General features: G+C 42.9%; 1 protein-coding gene across 1 annotated transcript in view; it reads left to right on the plus strand.

Moving 5' to 3' along the window:
* Window positions 1-18,761, plus strand: part of CFAP61 (cilia and flagella associated protein 61) — a 4,145,169-nt gene that overhangs the window by 316,237 nt on the left and 3,810,171 nt on the right. The window contains exon 4 of the mRNA XM_044057082.1: window positions 17,031-17,107. Coding sequence (XP_043913017.1) covers window positions 17,031-17,107 — 77 coding nt within the window. The remainder of the gene's footprint in view (window positions 1-17,030; window positions 17,108-18,761) is intronic.

Raw genomic sequence — 18,761 nt, forward strand, 5'->3', positions numbered from 1 at the left:
ATCTAATACATTGCTGTTAATGCCTATGATATTAGTGCTGAGTGCCATGAGCTGAAGTGGTAACATTTCTGTAGCAATAAGTGTCTCAGAGCAGTTGGTAGCTAACCTTTCTGCTAAACCAACCATCGTTATTAATTGCAAGCTCTGTGGAAACAGCAGCACTTGGCTTTTTATAATCTGTATATCTTTGCAGCACACATTTGCATAGCATTTTACATCTTTGAATCGCAAACAGTAGTACTGTAAATGCTACAGTTTTTTTTTTTTTTTTTTACATCCAACAATTTTTATCTCTTTAATATAGCTACTTAATTCTAACATGCTGTATGTAATGACTCTCAATGCTAAAATGCTTTTTGTCTGTTTAACTGCTGAGTTGTATCCTGTCTGTTTTACATTTCTGTCTTATTAGCTGGATTTTTGCTGTTACAATGTATTCTCATCAGTTTTTACTACTATGCATTACATTCTAGTATTTCTGTAAATGGCCCCAGTCCAGTCGAACTATCCCACTAAACAAATGTAAAATAAATAAAATAATAAACATGAACATACCATCGATGCGGCATTTGCATGCTTACCCTCATTTTCATTTCATTATGCATCCATTTACATTATTACATAGGACTTTTCTTGCAACTTTTGGGGGCTTGAAAATATGTGCAAAATTGAACTCTGAATCATGCTATGCTCATGTGCATCTTAACTTGTAGAAGTATGCACTGTGCATGTGCGTAAATGACTATAAATACCACCCAAAATGTTGTTGCATATTCATATTTAATGTCCAAAGTATATTACAAGCATCAATCTTTGTATCATCCTTGGTGAATATACAGAGGCATTAGAGGAACAGCATGTTCTTGTTACATCTGTGTGATCTGTAAATGATGATTGACCTGTAAATGATAATCCAAGTAGCTGGATATATCTTATGTTTTGTAATGATCCACAGCTACTACCAGTCTAAAATGTAGTTTAGTGCAATCTTTGTGCACTTTGGGGATCCCACGCTAGACATTTTTGGTAAATCTAGTTTCATGAAATCATAGACGTCTTGATCAATATCCCCTTGGTTCAACGACTACTGTAAGGTACTGTCAGTGTTTCTAAAACACCTCTGAATGTCTGTTTTTGTAATTACTTCATAACAGTTCATGTCTGCTAATAGGTGGTTGATAGCATCAGTGCAATTTTCATAATTCATTGCAGCTATCGTACAACCTATATCTGCTTTCATGGCTCTGATGTTCATATTAGAGGACAGATCCTGTAAGACATTTCTGTGTTGTATAGCCAGATTAAAGTTCTTTGGTTTATTACCAATCTTGGATCTAAATTCTGACTCACATTGTTTTTGAAACACTTGTAAGGTGCAGTGTAAGGCGGGATTATAAGTGCTTCTTTTATGGAATTTCTTCAAGTGGTCTTGGTAACGGGGAATGTCATATAAGATATAATCTAAATTAAGTTTCCTCACATATAGTCTGAAAACAGTAATGGTGTCAGTCAGATTTGCTGACTGAGTTGGAGTAAAGTTAAATCCTTTTTCTAATATTTTAAGTGGTCAGTGTTTAAAACCTTGTTGCTTAAATTTAACACTTTCAGACTGAAATTAGATTCTTTTTCTGTTTTTTCCCTTTGCCCTTGCCCTTGAACGTATTCCCTTTGGCCATTTTGAGGTTCTGATGCTCCCCAAAGGGTGTATTAAAAAGGGGGCCGCTGATAGATCAGGAGCTACATAAAACAGATCCACAGCTTCCTGGTTTTCAGCTACTAGATTGCTGGTAATGCCTATAATATTAGTGCTGAGTGCCATGAGCTGATTCTCATTTTCATTTCATTATGCATCCATTTACATTATACCATGACCCCCCATTAATATTCAAAAACGTGCACGCTGATTGGCCAGCGTGCACGTTGTAAATCGACTTCTACTAATGGAAAAAGGTCCGGTCGCCCGGACTTTTTCCATTAGTATAAGTCTCTTTTAAAACTCTGTCTCGCTATGTTAAAAGAGTTTAACATAGCGACACAGGTTTAAAAAAAGCAACGGAGATCTCCGTTGCTTTTTTTAAAGCCGTCTCGCTATGTTAAACTCCTTTAACATAGCGACACAGTGTGTAAAAAGCAATGGAGATCTTGCTTTCTCTGTTGCTTTTTTTTTAAACCTGTCTCGCTATGTTAAATGGGTTTAACATAGCGAGACAGCTTTAAAATAAGCAACGGAGATGTTAAATATAACAGATATATTCTTACTGTATCTATAAATATACGATAGCATATCCATGATGGTAAAGGAATAATTTCCCATTGTCTTTCTTTTTGTGGGCAATACCTCCACCTGCTGGAGTTTCATTTAAGTCAGTAAATGTGTGCTATTGTATCACTTCTTAACAATGGGGTACTAAATCTTCAATGATGTTCATCATATCAATCACTGCTACACTAGCATTAACTATATGGGTTATATCCTGCCAAGGATATAACAGGCGGGCAGCTTTCAAAGCTCCAGGGCACCTTCCATGCACCCAAACTGTCAAGCAGGTTGAGCTGCACTGACTAAAAAATAAATTTGGGCCTGAAGGTCTTCAGAACTTTATTGCTGCTGATGAGTATGTTCCTTTGTGGCTTATGAGAATCAACGGTCAGTTTGTGCTGTTCCTTTGCTGGCCAGATAAGTTCCCTTGGGGGCAAAAACTTCCATTTTGTTATTTGTGTTGCCGTTTTATCACTTTCCTCCTCAGGAAAATTATTTTAAAGCTAAGACTGGTGTGTTTTAATGGACTGTCATGAGACTGTAACATACTTCTAAGCAGAGTGCTTGTTTTTCCTGTCAGTTTAAAAGTGGTGAAAATAATTGAAAACATTTTTTCTTTGGAGAAATTGTGTTTATTTTACTTTTGTGTGGCTGGACTAGTGTTTTAAAGTGCTTTTTACTGCATTTTTCTGTAAAGAAATTAACTTTTATACACTAGTAGTGTTTATCAGTATATGCTGCTTGTCTTTGACAGGAAAGAGGCACCATTTTTGGCTTGACAATGGAGCAGACTCCTGGTCCCACTGTTGGTCCTTTTTTATCCACAGAAAAATTCAGCAAGTAGCCTTTGCCACCACAGAAGTCCAGCAATTTGCCTCATCCACACATGGGTGACTCAGCTGTGACCATTTGTTGTACTTCAGGCCATTCATCTGGTGTAACACGTACAGCCACTGTGGACTGGCGGCTAGCCATATTCTCTGCAGCTGTTGTGGTCACCACAGTGGGCAAGAGAGCCACTCCTTTCCATCATGGGAAAGAGAATGGGGAAGGTTTCCATCTTGTGTCTGAATGCTGTACCCATCTCTTGGAAGCTCTTAGTAAAACAAAGACAGATACCTTTTTTCCTGAAAATATTCAAGATTCTAAATCTGAACATGAAGATGCATGTATGGATAGATGTCGTTTTCCTCAGATTTCTGATTCAGCCTCTTAGGAGAGTACTGCTTCTCATTCTCCATATGGGGTTTTTCTCTTTCTCTGAGATTATTGCTCGAATGTGCCAGTGTTTTCACTGGAAGAACACTGAGGTTTCTCAGTCCCTCCAAAAATACTATGAGTTGTTACAGAAGGATTTTATGGATCCTATACCCATTCCTCCTGTACTGTCAGCTTTAGAGGATGTGTATTACTGCATTTTCTTGATAGTCAGCCACCCGTCCCTAAAAAGACAGATTATATTATAAAGTTCCCCAGTCTTTTAAATTTTTATGCACTATTTCTAAACCTGAACCAGCAGCAATAGCTGTTGTTAATCCTACTGTTGCTAATCACATAGTCTGTTCCAATTTTACATAGCATATTCCTGTATGCTTTGCCACCCTTTCCACTAATATCTAGGGTATTTCTAAACATTCAGAAGGAATCAGCCAGGATCATTGTGGTGACTCCTTTCTGGCCCAGGCAACTGTGGTTCTCCCTTCTTTTGGAAATGGCCAGTGGTGATTACTACAAGCTTCTTCACAGAATGGATCTACTCACACAAGAACAGGGGTGTTTGATATGCCCTGACATCAGTTATCTCCAGCTGATTGCCTGGATGATCGGGTCTTAACTCCTTTTAGGCACCTGTTTACTGAAGATATGCCAAAGGTATTAATGGAGACAGGAAAGCCTGCTACTAGAAAGTCATATATTAGCAAATGGAAAAGGTTTTCTAGTTGATGTCAACAACATAGCCAGCACACATTCAGGACTAGGTGTTCTCTAGTTTTGCAATATTTGTGTGAGTTACTATCCTATGTCCTTTTGAATTCCTCTATCAAGATTCATTTATCAGCCATTTATAGGTTCATAGGTTGGTACTAGGCTATTGGCCCTAGAGCCTATACAAGCCTAGCCATAATAATTCTCTGGCTATTTTGTCCCACACTATTTACTTCCCTGGACCCCTGTCTAGCAGGCCGACTGACATGATCCCCGGGGTGAATTTCCTTTCTCCCATCCAATCGTCAAGGTTCCTTTTGAAGAGGGTAAAAGAGGCACTCTGCTTGACATGTATGGGCAGTCAATTCCAGAGTCTGGGGAGTCTCTCGGTCAGGAACCTATCTCTCCAGCATGTTTTGTTTATTGCGATGACAAGGTTTAGATCCCTGGAGCATGTGGCTCTGAGGGATTGGGATTTCTTTAAGTGTAGCATGTCCAGCAGCTCTGGATTTGATATGGCCTTGTATGTTAAGCAGAGATCGCCTCTGAGTAGACGATATGCAACAGAGTATAGCTGGAGTTTTTTAAAGCGGTCAGTGTAGGGCATCTGCTTTAGGCCTGTGATTCATTTAGTGAGGTATTTCTGCGGCCTTTCCAGTTGTTGCAGATGTCGTGAGAGGTACATACCAAACAGGGTGTTGTATTTTATAATGGGTCTAATGAGGGATGAGTACAGTGGGACAATGACCTCCTTTTTTCTGGATGAAAAGCCCTTAGTGATGAGGTGTGCCACATAGAAGGATTTCCTGACTGTTGTGGCGATGTGGTTATCAAAGGTGAGACCACTGTCCACTTGTGTCCCTAAGTCTCTTATCACACTTTCGGTGTTTAGTGTACTGCCACTGATGTGGTAATTCATGGGTACATGTTTTTTCCTCAAAGGGGATAACTATACATTTCTTGGCATTGAGCTTGAGCCCATGGCTCTGGCATCAAGCATCTGTTTCTGTAAGGCCCTTTTGTAGAGTATCCACATAATTTGGGGATTCAATAATGGCTCCCAGTTTGCAGTCATCTGCGAACTTTGTTAGCCAGAGACCCTTAGTGTTGGCCTGTACTTCAGAGAAGTAGATGCCAAACAAGAGTGGTCCCAGGACTGAACCCTGAGGTACTCCACTTGTCACTTGTCTGGAGCTGGATTTGAAGTCAGCTACTTTTACAGTGTGGGTTCTGTCAGTAAGCCAGTTGGCAACTCATCGAGTGATGTAGGGATTAATGCCCAGCTTAGTAAGTCTATCTATGATTTCAGGGTGGGGGATGGTGTCAAAGGCCTCGGCAAGGTACAGATAGGCTGTGTGGACTGCCCACAGCTCTGGAGACTGATTCGAAGAAGTCAATCAGGTTCAGGAGACAAGATCGGCCCTTCACAAACCCAAACTGGGTGGGGTCCAGTGTTTGAAGGTTGCCAATGTCTTTGTTTATAAGTTCCATGATAATACATTCCATGGCCTTGCAGATCAGGCTCATCAGACTGATGGGGCTGTAGTTCCTGGGATCCAAGGTGTATCCCCCCTTGTGGAGTGGGATAACTGTAGATGTTAAGTTGTCAATCTCGCCTTCGTTCTTGCTGGTTGGGTTCGGAGCTGATCCTCGGCTCCGACTCGGCCATCTTCTATAGCTTGAAAGCTGTTTACTGGCTCGAGGCTACCCCTTATCCCAAGATGCCTAACGCTAGCTACCCAGATCTCGTTTGCCGCTTCAGCTGCGAGGTTCCTGGATACTGGCTCAGGCTCGTATAACTTCGTTTTATTAGCTTTCTTCTCTGATAATACTACCTTTTTCTTCTGTTATTTGTTAGCGATATATAGTACTTTTAGTTTAATTAGTTTAGAGTGTTGTAGTTTCCCTTTCCCTTAGAACTTGTTTAAATTATAGAGTTCTCCCCACCCGTCCCCACCTCTTCCCCCTATTCATAGGTTACCGTTTAAGTTAGAGGTTCCTACTTATAAAAAAAAAAAAAAAAAAAACTAGATATATTCCTTGTTAGTATTTTATTGTTGTTGTGTAGTGTTAGTGCTAGTCTTCTTAGTTTAGACTTTTACAAAGATAGTCACTTTAGCAGCATTTTATAGTTTAGAGTAGTTTTGTGTTTTTTGTACATTATGTCAAAAGATACCAAGGTTTCGGGATTCAAGAAGTGTGACTCATGCTGTCAGAAAATGTCTCTGACAGATGGGCCCACTTCTTACATCTACTGGTTAGGCGCAGTACACCTGCAGGACTCTTGTTCTGTATGCCATACATTCAGCCCAAGAGTTCTGCAGGAGCGTAGAAATAAACTTATATTGAGGGGCCTTCTTGAACCTCACCGGTGAAGTCTCCTAAACCAGCCAAATCGTCTGCTCCCAGCTCGGAGCTGTCCTTGGCCCAAGACTTGTCTACTTCTTCGGTTCCGGCTGGAACTGAGGAGACTGCCTCCTCGTCTGCTCCACCAGTACCCTCGGAGCCGACTAGGACTCACAAGAGACCGAGATCCCCTTCATTGGAGTCCATACACTCGGCTCCTCGGTCCCCCCTTTTACAAAGTGACCGTAGTCATAGATCTTCCCACTCTTTTCGTCCTCTAGGCTCTCGGACCATGATGTGGAGAGAGTGGTCAGTAGGTTGTTGAAGTCGCAGGCACTGGCAAAAATGTTGTCCAGCCCTCCTCAACAAGTGTCTGCTCTGTCCGTTTCCATTGATATTCCTCCTCTGACTCCTTTGAGCTCGGAGCCGGAGTTTGTTGAGGTCCGAGTTGTGGAACTGTCGGTTCTGATAATGATTTCTCCTTCGGATCCGTCGTTGGCTCAGATCCCTTTGATGGTACCTTCCCTCGAGGGATCTGGGCACTGAGACTCCCTCATTGGCTCCAAGGGGGCGAGTGGCATCGGACCCTTGTCTGACCTCGTTCTCCCTCTCAGAGCATCAGCGCAGGTGAGCTCGGCTCCTACATTGGCCTCGGAGCCATCTCCCTCAGTGCGGAGGAGGATTCCAGTTTCCTCGGAGCTGGAACCGCCTTTGCATCATGGCAGGGACGCCTTCGATGTCATGAAGAGTGTGTTGGCCTCTGAGACAGCCCCACCTTCGGCCCCACCAGCTCCATCCCTGTGCTGCCTGCATCAACCTCTGTCACTCCTCCAGACCTCAAGCATGGGGAACCAACGCTCCAGGTCACCCCACTGTGTATTTCCTCTTCTTCTGAGGCCTCCCATGATCATTCAGAGGAGCCCCCTGGAAGAAGAAGTGCAAGAGAAAGCACATTGACTCCCCCGAGTCTTTCACTTCGGATACGGATTTGGATGAGTCAGAAGGGTCCCTGAGATCTCACTCTGAAGATGTTTCCTTTGTGGACATCCTAGAAATCCTTAAGCAGAGGGGGAACTGGAATACCCTAGCCCCTACCGAGGATGAATCTATATTCCTGGATGCGTTTGGTTCCCGACCGTCCACCTCCTGAGTTTCTCCGCCCTTCAATCCACTAATATCAGTGGTGGCTCGAAGTTCTTGGTCAGCCCCGGATACAGTGGAACCAACCCAGAGGAGACCAGGCAAGTTTATTACTGCTCCCCCTGACAAGCAGTTCCTCACTAAGGGTGTTCCCATAGATGCCATGGTGGTAGCAGCAGCCACTAAAAAGGAGTTGGCGGAAACTTCTTCCTCTGTCCATCTTCCTAACAAGGAGTCCAGGACCATGGACAGATACGGGAAGCAAATGTTTGCTTCAGCGACCTTTTCCATGAGGTCTCTGACTTACTTATGCCATTTCAACAGGCTTCAGTGGGATCTCCTGAAAGAGCTTGGAGATACCCTACAGGATCCATCAGCTCAAGGGGCTCATGCTAAAGTGGCCTCTCAGCTGGCAACCCTTAACTCAGTAGTCAACTCCTCCATGAGGCTCATTTCTTATGCAGCCGATGGGGCGAGTAGAGCTGCAGGCACAGGCGTGGCACTTCGGAGACATGCATGGATGTGGCTGTGTAATTTTGCGGAACCCTTCAGAGCGTCAGTCACCAATACTCCCTTTGACGGTTCCTTTCTTTTTGGACCACAGGTGAAAGACACTCTTACTAGGTGTGAGCAGGAAGGCAAGACTCTCTCTGCCGTAGGAGTCCATTTTTCCACCCCCTCTAGACCATACCCTAAGGGTCAGAAGAGTGGAAAGATGTGGTTTCAAAAATCCCAGGGGTCTTTGCCTGACACACATAGTGATTTTTCCTCCAGGGGCAGAGGAGGAAATAACAATAATAGCAGACGCCGCTCTCGTGGCAGAGGGGTTCCGCAGAACCAGGGTAGTAGAGAATCCTTCTTTGACAAGCCCTTCCAACATCCCTGAGGGATTGCCCGACTGTCCATCTCTGGAGGCAGTCGGGGGAAGACTTTCATTGTACCCAAAAGCCTGGCTAAGCATAACGTAAGACAAATGGGTACATTCAATAATATCCGGAGGTTACAGAGTTCCATTCACTCAGCCCCCTTTACTGTCATGCAAGTCCCTCCCAGATGTTCCACCCAATCTGAGGGATCAAGCAGTTGTAGAAGTTTCAAAACTGCTAGTAAAAAGAGTCATCCAGGAAGTCCCAGCAGACCAACACGGATCCGGAACTTACTCAAGGTTCTTTTTGGTACCAAAAAAGACAGGGGACTGGAGACCTATTTTGGATCTCAGCAGACTGAACAAGTCTGTTCAAAGAACAAAGTTTTGGATGGTCACGCTACAGTCCATGCTACCCTTTTTGGGTCAGGACAATTGGATGTGCTCTATAGATCTCCAGGATGCGTACTATCACATCAAAATGGACAGGCGCTCCAGGAGATTCCTTTGCTTCTGGCTGGGAGCCAGTCATTACCAGTTCAGAGTTCTGCCCTTTGCTCTCACCACAGCCCCCAGGGTGTTCACCAAATGTATGGCAGTGGTCATGGCTCACCTGAGATGTCAGGGATTCCAGGTGTTTCCATATCTAGACGACTGGCTCCTTACTGCTACTACCAGGCATCAGCTCCTTCAAGCCAGGGACTATACAATTTCAATTTGCTCCCAACTAGGCATCACCATAAATTTCGAAAAATCTGCCTTGTTGCCCTGTCAGTCTATTATTTATATAGGAGCAGACTTAAATACAAGAAGCATGTTTGCAAAGCTACCTTCGGACAGGGTGTCCACAATTCGCCAGCAAGTTCAAGTCCTCATGCAATGCAAAAGTGTGCAAGTCAGGTACGTCCTCCAAACTCTAGGTTCTATGGCAGCAGCAATTCTCCTGATACCCCTGGCCCGCTTTCACATGAGAATCCTGCAGTGGCTTCTATTCACACAGTGGTCCTTCCAGCAGCTCCCCATGTCTCACATGATCATGATTACAGAAACATGCAAAAGGCACCTTTCCTGGTGGATGGTCTCCCCATTAGTGTCTCAGGGCAGACCTTTCATTCAGCCCCCTCCAGTTGCCACAGTGACCACAGACGCGTCCCTGATAGGGTGGTGGGGCATTATCAGGGCAGGACAGTCCAAGGCACTTGGCATCCTCATGAGTACCATCTGCATATCAATGTCTTAAAAATGAGAGCCGTGCTCTTAGCATTGCAAGCTCTTCAGGACTCTCTCCCTTCTGGGACCATTGCAATTCAAACGGACAACATGTCAGTGGTGTGGTACATCAGCAAGCAGGGTGGGACCAGGTCCTACCCCCTATGTCGAGAAGCTCTCAGACTCTGGCAAAGGGCGATTTCTTCCCAACGATTTCTGAGTGCGACGCACATCCCTGGGATGTTCAACGTCATAGTGGACAGGCTCAGCCGAGCTATTCTCATGCCTCACGAGTGGTCTCTGAATCAAGTGGTTGCGGATCTGATCTTCAGCAAATGAGGACAGCCTTGCTGCAACCTTTTTGCCACCCCCTTCAACAGCAAATGCAGTAACTACTTCTCCCTTCTTCTGCTTCCTGGTCACTCTCCCAGAGACGCTCTGGTCCACGATTGGCCTCAGGGACTTCTTTATGCATTCCCTCTGTTTCCCCTGATACCGAAACTCATACAGAAAGCAATGTTGTTGGGTTGCAGAATGATCCTCATTGCCCCATACTGGCCTCGACAGATATGGTTCCCATTCCTACACTGCTACCTTCTCGAGCAGCCTTGGACTCTGGACCCCATTCCAGACCTACTGATTCATCAGTCAGGCGGGCTTCATCATTCCCTTCAAACACTCCAGCTCACAGCTTGGTTGCTCCACTTCCAGCCTTAGCCAGGCTTCCCAGCATTTCCCTGGCTGTTTGCGATATTATTGTCTCCTCCCATAAGTCTGCCACTAGAAGGACCTATGCCAGCAAATGGAAATGTTTTCCTTGTTGGGAAGAGGCTAGGAACATAGACCCCTTCACAGCCCCTATCCACGAAATCTTGGAGTTCCTGTCAGAACTCTTTCATTCGGGGTCCGCCTCTGCTACAATCAGGGTTCAGTTAGCGGCCATTTCAAATTATCATGTTGATTGTTCCAATGCAAACATTATGTCTCATAAGCTATGCAAAGCCTTTTTAAGAGGGGCGACTCTTCTTAGATCCCCAGTGAGAGATCCCCCTCCTCCTTGGGACCTTAATTTGGTACTAACCTCTTTGATTATGCCCCCTTTTGAACCAGCAGCGTCCTGCTCTATGAAGTTTCTGTCTTGGAAAACTCTCTTTCTGGTAGTTATTACTTCAGCCAGATGTGTCTCTGAACTTCAGGCTCTATGCGTCCGTCCTCCATACTTAGTATTCCATAAGGACAGGGTTGCTCTGAGGACTAATCCCTCTTTCCTTCCGAAAGTCTGCTCAGAAAATAATTTGAACCAGTCTATAGACCTACCTGTGTTTGTTCCTAACCATACCAACAAGGCAGAGTACAAGTTACATCAACTGGATGTCCATAGACAATTACGTTTCTACCTGCATAGGACCAAGGAAATTAGGAAGTCGGACCAACTCTTCCTTTCCTATGCTCGGGGCAAACAAGGTCTCCCAGTTTCCAAAGTGATCTTATCCAGGTGGTTGTCTCACATCATTACCTCTATCTGTCAACTAAGGAACAAAGTTTTGCCAGTCAAACCGAAAGGTCATTCTACCAGGGCCTTAGCCACCTCTGTAGCCTTCCAGCCTAGGTTGCCCATGGACTCTATCTGTGCCTCTGCTACGTGGGCAAATCCCCATACTTTTATTTCTCATTACAAGTTGGATTTGGTCTCCAGGAGTAGAGCTGACTTTGGTTCCACTGTTCTGATGAGTCTGTTCCAATGAGCCACCCAGGATTGTAGGTGCTAGGGACGCTGTCCCAACCAGCAAGAACGAAGGCGAGATTGACAACTTAACATAAAGAAGTTATGTACCTACCATACCGTTCCATGTTAGTTGTCTTCATCTCGCCTTCCTTCTTGCGTCCCCCCCTCCAGCCCCCTGTCCTTTTGGACTGAGAGGAGTTCAAGTTTCATTGGCTGAGTGTTCTCTGGTTTGTTTCCTCTACTGACTTAGACAGTAGGACAGGTGTGCTTAACCCTTTGTTTGGAGGGGTTTCTTTCTATAGCTATGTCTGGTGTTAGCTATTCCAAACGAGATCTGGGTAGCTATCGCTAGGCATCTTGGGATAAGGGGTAGCCTCGAGCCAGTAAACAGCTCTCGAGCTATAGAAGATGGCCAAGTCGGAGCCAAGGATCGGCTCCGAACCCAACCAGCAAGAAGGAAGGCGAGATGAAGACAACTAACATGGAACATTATGGTAGGTACATAACTACTTTTTATGCGCCACTCAGTGGGCACAAAGCCTGAGGTGAGGCTATGATTAAACATGACACTTAGGTGAGGTGCCAGTTCATTTTGTAGTTCATGTAATACACAGCCCGGGATGTCATCTGGTCCCATGGCTGCTGTATTCTTAGCTTTGGACAGTGCATTATTTATCTGTGTGGCCGTTATTACTGGAATTTGGCAATGTTCCAGTATTGAGATTGGCTGTTTAGGGGGTGGGGGGTGAAGTTGGCATTGAATTGATCTGCCAGGATATTGTCAATATCCTTGGGATCAGTATATTTAATGCCATTCTGTTGTAGCTCAGAGCAGATCTGAGCATTGCCATTTAGATTCTTGATATAGTTATAGAATGCCTTGTGGTTGTCTTTGGAATCTTTGGCAATTTTATTTTCATAACTAGCTTTGGAGAATTTTATGAGGGATCTCGGCTTCTTACCGAGGCTGGTAAGGGAGTTTTTTTGCATCCTGGGATTTTCCTCTTTTCTGCAACAGTTTCTTCCTTTTGTTGTAAAGTTTGTTTATGGCAGGGGACCTCCAGATTGGCTTCCTTTTTTTGGAGGAGAGCATCTTGGTTCTATTTGGGATGGCACGATTCATGCATGAGTGGATGTGATCATACAGTGCCTTAGTGTAGGATTCAGCAGTCAAACTTTCAGTTCCTGTCTGCATGGGTGTCATGAAGTTTGTCACTTCTGACTTGAGTAGCATGAAGTTGGCTTTGGAGAAGTTTTTTATGGAAGTTTCCTTACTGGGGGGTGGGGGTGGGATGTGGATGTTAAGGGTGATTAGCTTATGGTCAGACCTGACCAATGAGGGGGTGACCTTAGGTGTGGAGCATCGATTTCCCATGTTGGTAATGACCAGGTCTAGGATATTGGAGCCCCATTTGGGACTATGGATTAGTTGATCCAGGGCGCTGGAATTTATGAATTCCAAGAACCGATGGGCAAAGGTGTTGGTACATGTGTTGTTTTCCCAGTTAATGGCAGGGTAGTTGAAATTACCCAGTATTAGGGTGTTTAGTTGTATCTTAATATTTTCCATTACGTTTAGAAAGGTGTAGTGAGAATCTTGGGGCATGGTGGGGGATCTGTAGCAAGCTATAGTTTGGATTGCAGTCTTACCGAGTGTAAGTTGCACCTGGAGAATTTTAGACACATTGTGTTGGGCAACTAGCCTGATGGTGTGAATATCCTTGGTGAATATGGACACTCCTCCACCTTTAGTGTTTTGGTCCTGGTTTGGTGGCCGAAAAGTGTGGTAAGAGTTGTAGCCTGGTATTGCAGGGGTGCTCTCTGGAGCATTGAACCAAGTTTTAACTACTGCACAGATATCGATTTTCTCCATTTTTAGGAGTGCCTTGAGAGAGAGTGCATTTTGAGGTTTATACTTCTAGCATTGAGTAGCATTACCTTCAGAATGTGCATGCTTGTACCTGTCACAATGGTGGTTTTGTCCTTTGAACTTTGCCTAAAAAAGGCACTATAGGGGTGGCAAGAGCCTTAGCCAGTAACCTGAATCCCAGGGGTGACAGGTGCAGACCATCTCTGGCAAAGCATCGTGGTTTGTCGATCATGTCGTCCCAGACAGACATACACTGGATCCCCTTTGAATGACACCAGAAGCTTAGCCAATTGTTGAAGTCAATTATTTTGTCCTTATATTGTGGTATCATTCTGGGCGAAGGCAGGATGCTACTCAGGGCTAGGTTCATACCTTCCTGGACCACATGATCTGAGAGCTCTTCCATGTCTCTTTTCATGTAGTCCAGGGAGGTACTTCTCAAGTCATTCACTCCAACATGGACACTGACAGAGTCATATTTGTACTTGTTGTGGAGTGACTTGAGTGCATGCTTTATGTGGCGGCTCCTGGCACCCGACATGCAGCAGACTATAATTTTCTCCTTGTTCAGCCTGGTGAGTGGGACATCAGTGTGCCTGACTATAGTGTCACCTATGACTAAAGTGTTAGGTACGTTGTCTTGCCTTAGGGGCTGTTGCTAAGTAGCACACTGGTGTTGTGAGCTATGTGACACTTTGGTTGTGACTGGTGTTTGTTTGCATTTCAGCTTCAGAGATTCTTGTTGCTTGGGCAGGTTACAGTTAAGGGCCAACACATATGTGGATTTAATGTTGCTATGTGTGGGTGTTGGTGGTGTGGGTTTAGAAGGGCTTTGTGTTGCTTGAGGTGTAATGCGGGTGTTAACCTTCTCCTCTTGACTGTCTAGCACAGTCTTGGGTGGAGAGAGCTTTGCTTCCAGTTTTGCTATGTAAGTGCATCTCTCACAGGTTGTAATGTTGGTTGGTAGGAGGAAAGGATTGTCTGTGTACATGAGGCAATTGCTGCATTGCCCCAGTATGCCCAGATCCACCAGGTGGACAGGAGAAATCACCGGAAGCTGACCCTTGGACATGCCTGGTATGGTGCTTTTTTTTGTAAAGTACAGGAGCTGTTTTCCCTTGCCTTAGCAAGGTACTTTGCAATTATAGGCTGTTTAGTGCCTACGATTAATTTCTCCTTATTAACAAGGAGAGTTGACTGCTTGTATCATTTTAAGGCTTCCTAGTGCTTTCCAGCAGCTATTAGAGAAAGTGCTAGTCACAGGGATGCTTAAAGGTAAGATGAAAAAAAAATGGTTTATCCTAAACACTGCAGTGTGCACTAGATAAGTTAGATGTGAAAGTAGGTAACTTAAGTTTTACCTGTCTAAAAGTTAAGTTTTAGTGGAGAGTCGCTATTTTTAAAACAGCAAGAAAGATTGAAAGAGGGTAGTCACTTTTGTATTCTGGTACTATGGAATAGTGTAGGATGGCCAATAAATTTAAATAGTTGAAGCGGAGTGATTTCACAAAATGATAATTTTGTGCTTACTCACACAAGCCAGTGAAAGCAGAGAGGAAATGAGATATATGGTCATATTAACATAAGAGGCAGGCAACTAGAAAGACAGTGGTGAGCTTTTCCAGTAAAGCTCTGAAATGTTTTAATTTTACCCCTTAAATAGAAGGTATAGTTCCTAGCTCCACCCCCTCAGTTCACAAATGATTATCCTTAAGTGACCTCTTCTATCTTATGTATGAGTCCTTAATTGATAAGGTCTAAGTTCTACCTGACTCACAAGAGACAGAGCTGTTGTCTCTTTTAAGCTTTTAACATGCAGTTAAAAGCAGAATACAAGTAAAACACAAGGTAAAGAAAACAAATCACAGTATTCAAAATATAAAAAGACAATAAAGTAATACAAAATACAACAAATAAAAAGCAAACTAACCTTTCCTTCACAGCAAAGTGTAGCAGAGTCTGGTGAGCTTTTCAGCATGTCTGTCCATGGATCCTCCTCTTTCAGTGCAGCCTCATGTCAAAATGTTTTTAAAAGTAGTTTTGAATAAGAGGCCTCCAAGAAAACTGGGTGTCCCTCTTTGGGATCTTAATTTAGTGTTAAGAAAGTTAGCACTTGCTCTATTTGAAGAAGTTAACCGGGCTGACTTGAAACTCTAAACATGAAAAACATTTTTACTGATTGCTGTTACTTCTGCAAGAACAGTACCTGAGTTGCAAGCTCATGGTGAGTCAACACTATCTCATTTTCCATAGAGACAGGGTGGTATCTGAGTTTAATTTAAGAAAAACTGTCCATCTCCCATTTTTTATTTCCTGAACCTAAAAATAAGGTAGAAAGGATAGTCCGTTCCTTGGATGTCCACAGACAACTCGGGTACTATCTTGACAGAATTAAATCTTTCAGATCTTTGGATCAATTCATTTTTTGTGAAGGTCAGAAGAAGGGACAATCTGTGTGACAAACAGACTGTTTCCAAATAATTGTCCAAGGTTATTACCTTTTGCCGTATTCACCATAACTAAACTATTCCAGGCAGGGTCAAGGCCCATTTTACTAGGACCATGGCTTCATGTATGGCTTTTTGAAGAGCTGTATTCTAGACGTAATCTAGAAGCTGCTGCTTGGTCTTCTGTACATACTTTTACGAAGCAATATAAGCTTGTGTCCTTCTGTAGGTCCAGATCAAGCTTTGCTAGGATCATTCTCCAGTGGCTCCTGAACTCTAGTCCTACCAAATTCCCAAATGTAATCAGCTAGGGTAATTTACCCATATAGCTAAGGTTACTGCAGCATTGATCAATATGATGAACATAGTACAGCTCTGTAAGTTAACTTACCATAACAGTAGATGTTTGAATGATCACTGCTTTGTCCTTTCAGGGCTGAGCCTCTCTGTCTTTGTTGGCAAGAAAGCAATGAAGGGTTTTGCACCCAAACGTGTCTTTTGGTCAGCTCAGCTTGAGCTATCTGACAGTTTGGGCATGAGGAAAGTGCCCTGAAGCTTGGGAAGCTGGCCATGTATTATATCCTTGGCAGGATATAATCCATATAACTATTGCTACTGCAGCAGTGATCATTTGAACATCTACTGTTACGGTAAGTTTACTTAACCAACTGTACTCTTCTTGCTATGCAGGAGGATGCTTGTTAGGGGAGAACTACTGGACAAGGATGAAGTTTGTGTTTATAGTATGCATTGTTATAGGTGCCGCTCCATCCCTCAATGTTGAAAAATGATAAGAATGCTGATGGGTGGAGGGAATGAACTCAGCCATAGGACCCACCAGAGAAAGTCTTTCCTCACAAACTTAAAATTCAAATTATTTATATGTGTGTATAAATTATCTATTTGTGCTTCAATATTTATTGACTAAAACCAAGTAATACAGTAGATTTAATATGGCTGTACATAATTTGTTCTTATGGTCTTTTCAAAAACGAAAATCAAAAATCTCTGGCACTTCTGCATGTCATGATCTAGGAGTAAAATTGAGATGTTTTTATAATACTGCTAAAATGTGATATGTCATCTTCAAAAGTCTGTGGTGTGTTAATAAAATGTATAGAAACCTGTTTTATGCAACATTCTTTGCATCAAAGTCTGGAAATAATATAATTAACTAAATTATGCTACTTCCATTGCCTTAACTTATTGGATGGTATTTGTTTCACTGTGATTTTTTGTAGCCACTGAATACACTCTTCATGCATCTTTTTGTGGCCATAACAGATGTAGCTGTTAGAAGTATTAAAGAATTAATCAGGTAAGAAAATATATTTGGAATTTTTTTGGGGAAACTAAATATAACACTCTGCAGATCATCAGCAGCCTGCCAATGGCAGGAGATGTGTTTGCTGTGGGAATTAATCATTTGTCATCTTACTCCTTCTCTGTTTTTTGTTACTCAACCACATTCTCTAATGACTGAACTCATTTTTTTCAAGCATAGCCCAATATGTTACTATAATCACAAAAGAAATTCAAAGTTACTCACTTTATAACGGTATTCCTCAAAGGCAGTTTCATCAAGTGCTGCTTTGTTACAGATTTTATCAAATTTTCTGAGTGCAGCAGCACTGCATAGTCACAACAGCAGGAGCATTTTCTGTGATGCATCAGTTTCAATTTTTATTTGCCAACTTGATGAAGCTAGCTTATAAGAGCTATATGACTACTGGTACTTACAACAGTGTATCAGTTATGCACACCATGGATGTGCCAGACTGCATAACCTTCTGATTGGTTGAACCTCTGCCAGCTAAGCGATTCAAAACAAGAACTAAGGGGTGCCAGCAGGGAAAAAAAAATCTGAGTCCAGAAGAGGTAAAAGATATATTGTTAGTGTTCATTAGTCTCATTTCACTTGTCTGCTCCTTTAAGCAAATAAATGACATTTTCAAAAGTGTCTTAGAATAGGTACCTACTATAGTCAGCACAGAGATCATTACTACAGGAATTCATTGTATGAATGGGTATTAGCTGGAGTCAAATGTCAGTCCCCTGACCTGTGTTGGTGGGTGCATTCTTGTGCAGTGACCTTCAGAGAGAGTGTGAGTACAAGAAAGACTGTTCTATGCACCTTGTTCTTTTTAGCTACTGGAAATGAAAGTAACTGCTTTGCTGGTAAGTTTATCGGTCTCTTCATAGACTTTAATCTGTGGTCATGGTAAGGATAAGTTTACTTCATCCTTATTTTGTAGTGGCATTTGTATTATATCTGGCAGTTGCCACAGGAGGTTGAGGCTGTGAGCTGTAGTTCCTGTGGTACAGGGTCTGATTCCCTCAGCCTTCATTTGCCTACTGTGTGACCTTGAGCAAGTCAGTAACCAGACATTGTTCCTGGGTCACTCCTTGAAATTGACTGTGTGTCCAGTGGGCCTAACAGGTTAACAAATGGGTATTATTATTATTATTATTATATAGCTGTATATAGATTCAAAAAATGCCCCAAGAGAAGAATACCAATACATTTTGTTTTAGTTGCCAAATTCCTCCAGAATAAATCATCTTAAACTGTCATTTCTGGTTTCTATTTGTAATCATGAATAATGTTCTAAATTAAAGAACAATGCTTTAGTTAGGGGAGTGAGGAATTTGGGGCATAAAGATTAGTACCTTTATCACCCATTCCTTTTCATTCTATTAGAATGTAACTAAAGATAATATCTGTCTGAAGAAATATGTGGTAAGCAAAATAAATACTGGAAATACTCCTTTCATGAATTAAAAAAAGAAATTGATAAAGCTTACATTGGATGGTGTGTAGGGACAGATGTCCTTCGATTTCACTGTTGCAGTATTCATTACAATAGGGATCCCTTGCCAAGGTAGGCCCGACGTCCGATCAGTATACTGAAAAGCCGGTTGCTTTAAGATATGCCATATGTGACACATATGCTCCTTGCATAGTTTAGGGC

The sequence above is a fragment of the Protopterus annectens genome, chromosome 1.part2 (assembly GCF_019279795.1).
Source record: "Protopterus annectens isolate FY-2018-M chromosome 1.part2, PAN1.0, whole genome shotgun sequence".
NCBI classification, from domain to species: Eukaryota; Metazoa; Chordata; order Ceratodontiformes; family Protopteridae; genus Protopterus; species Protopterus annectens.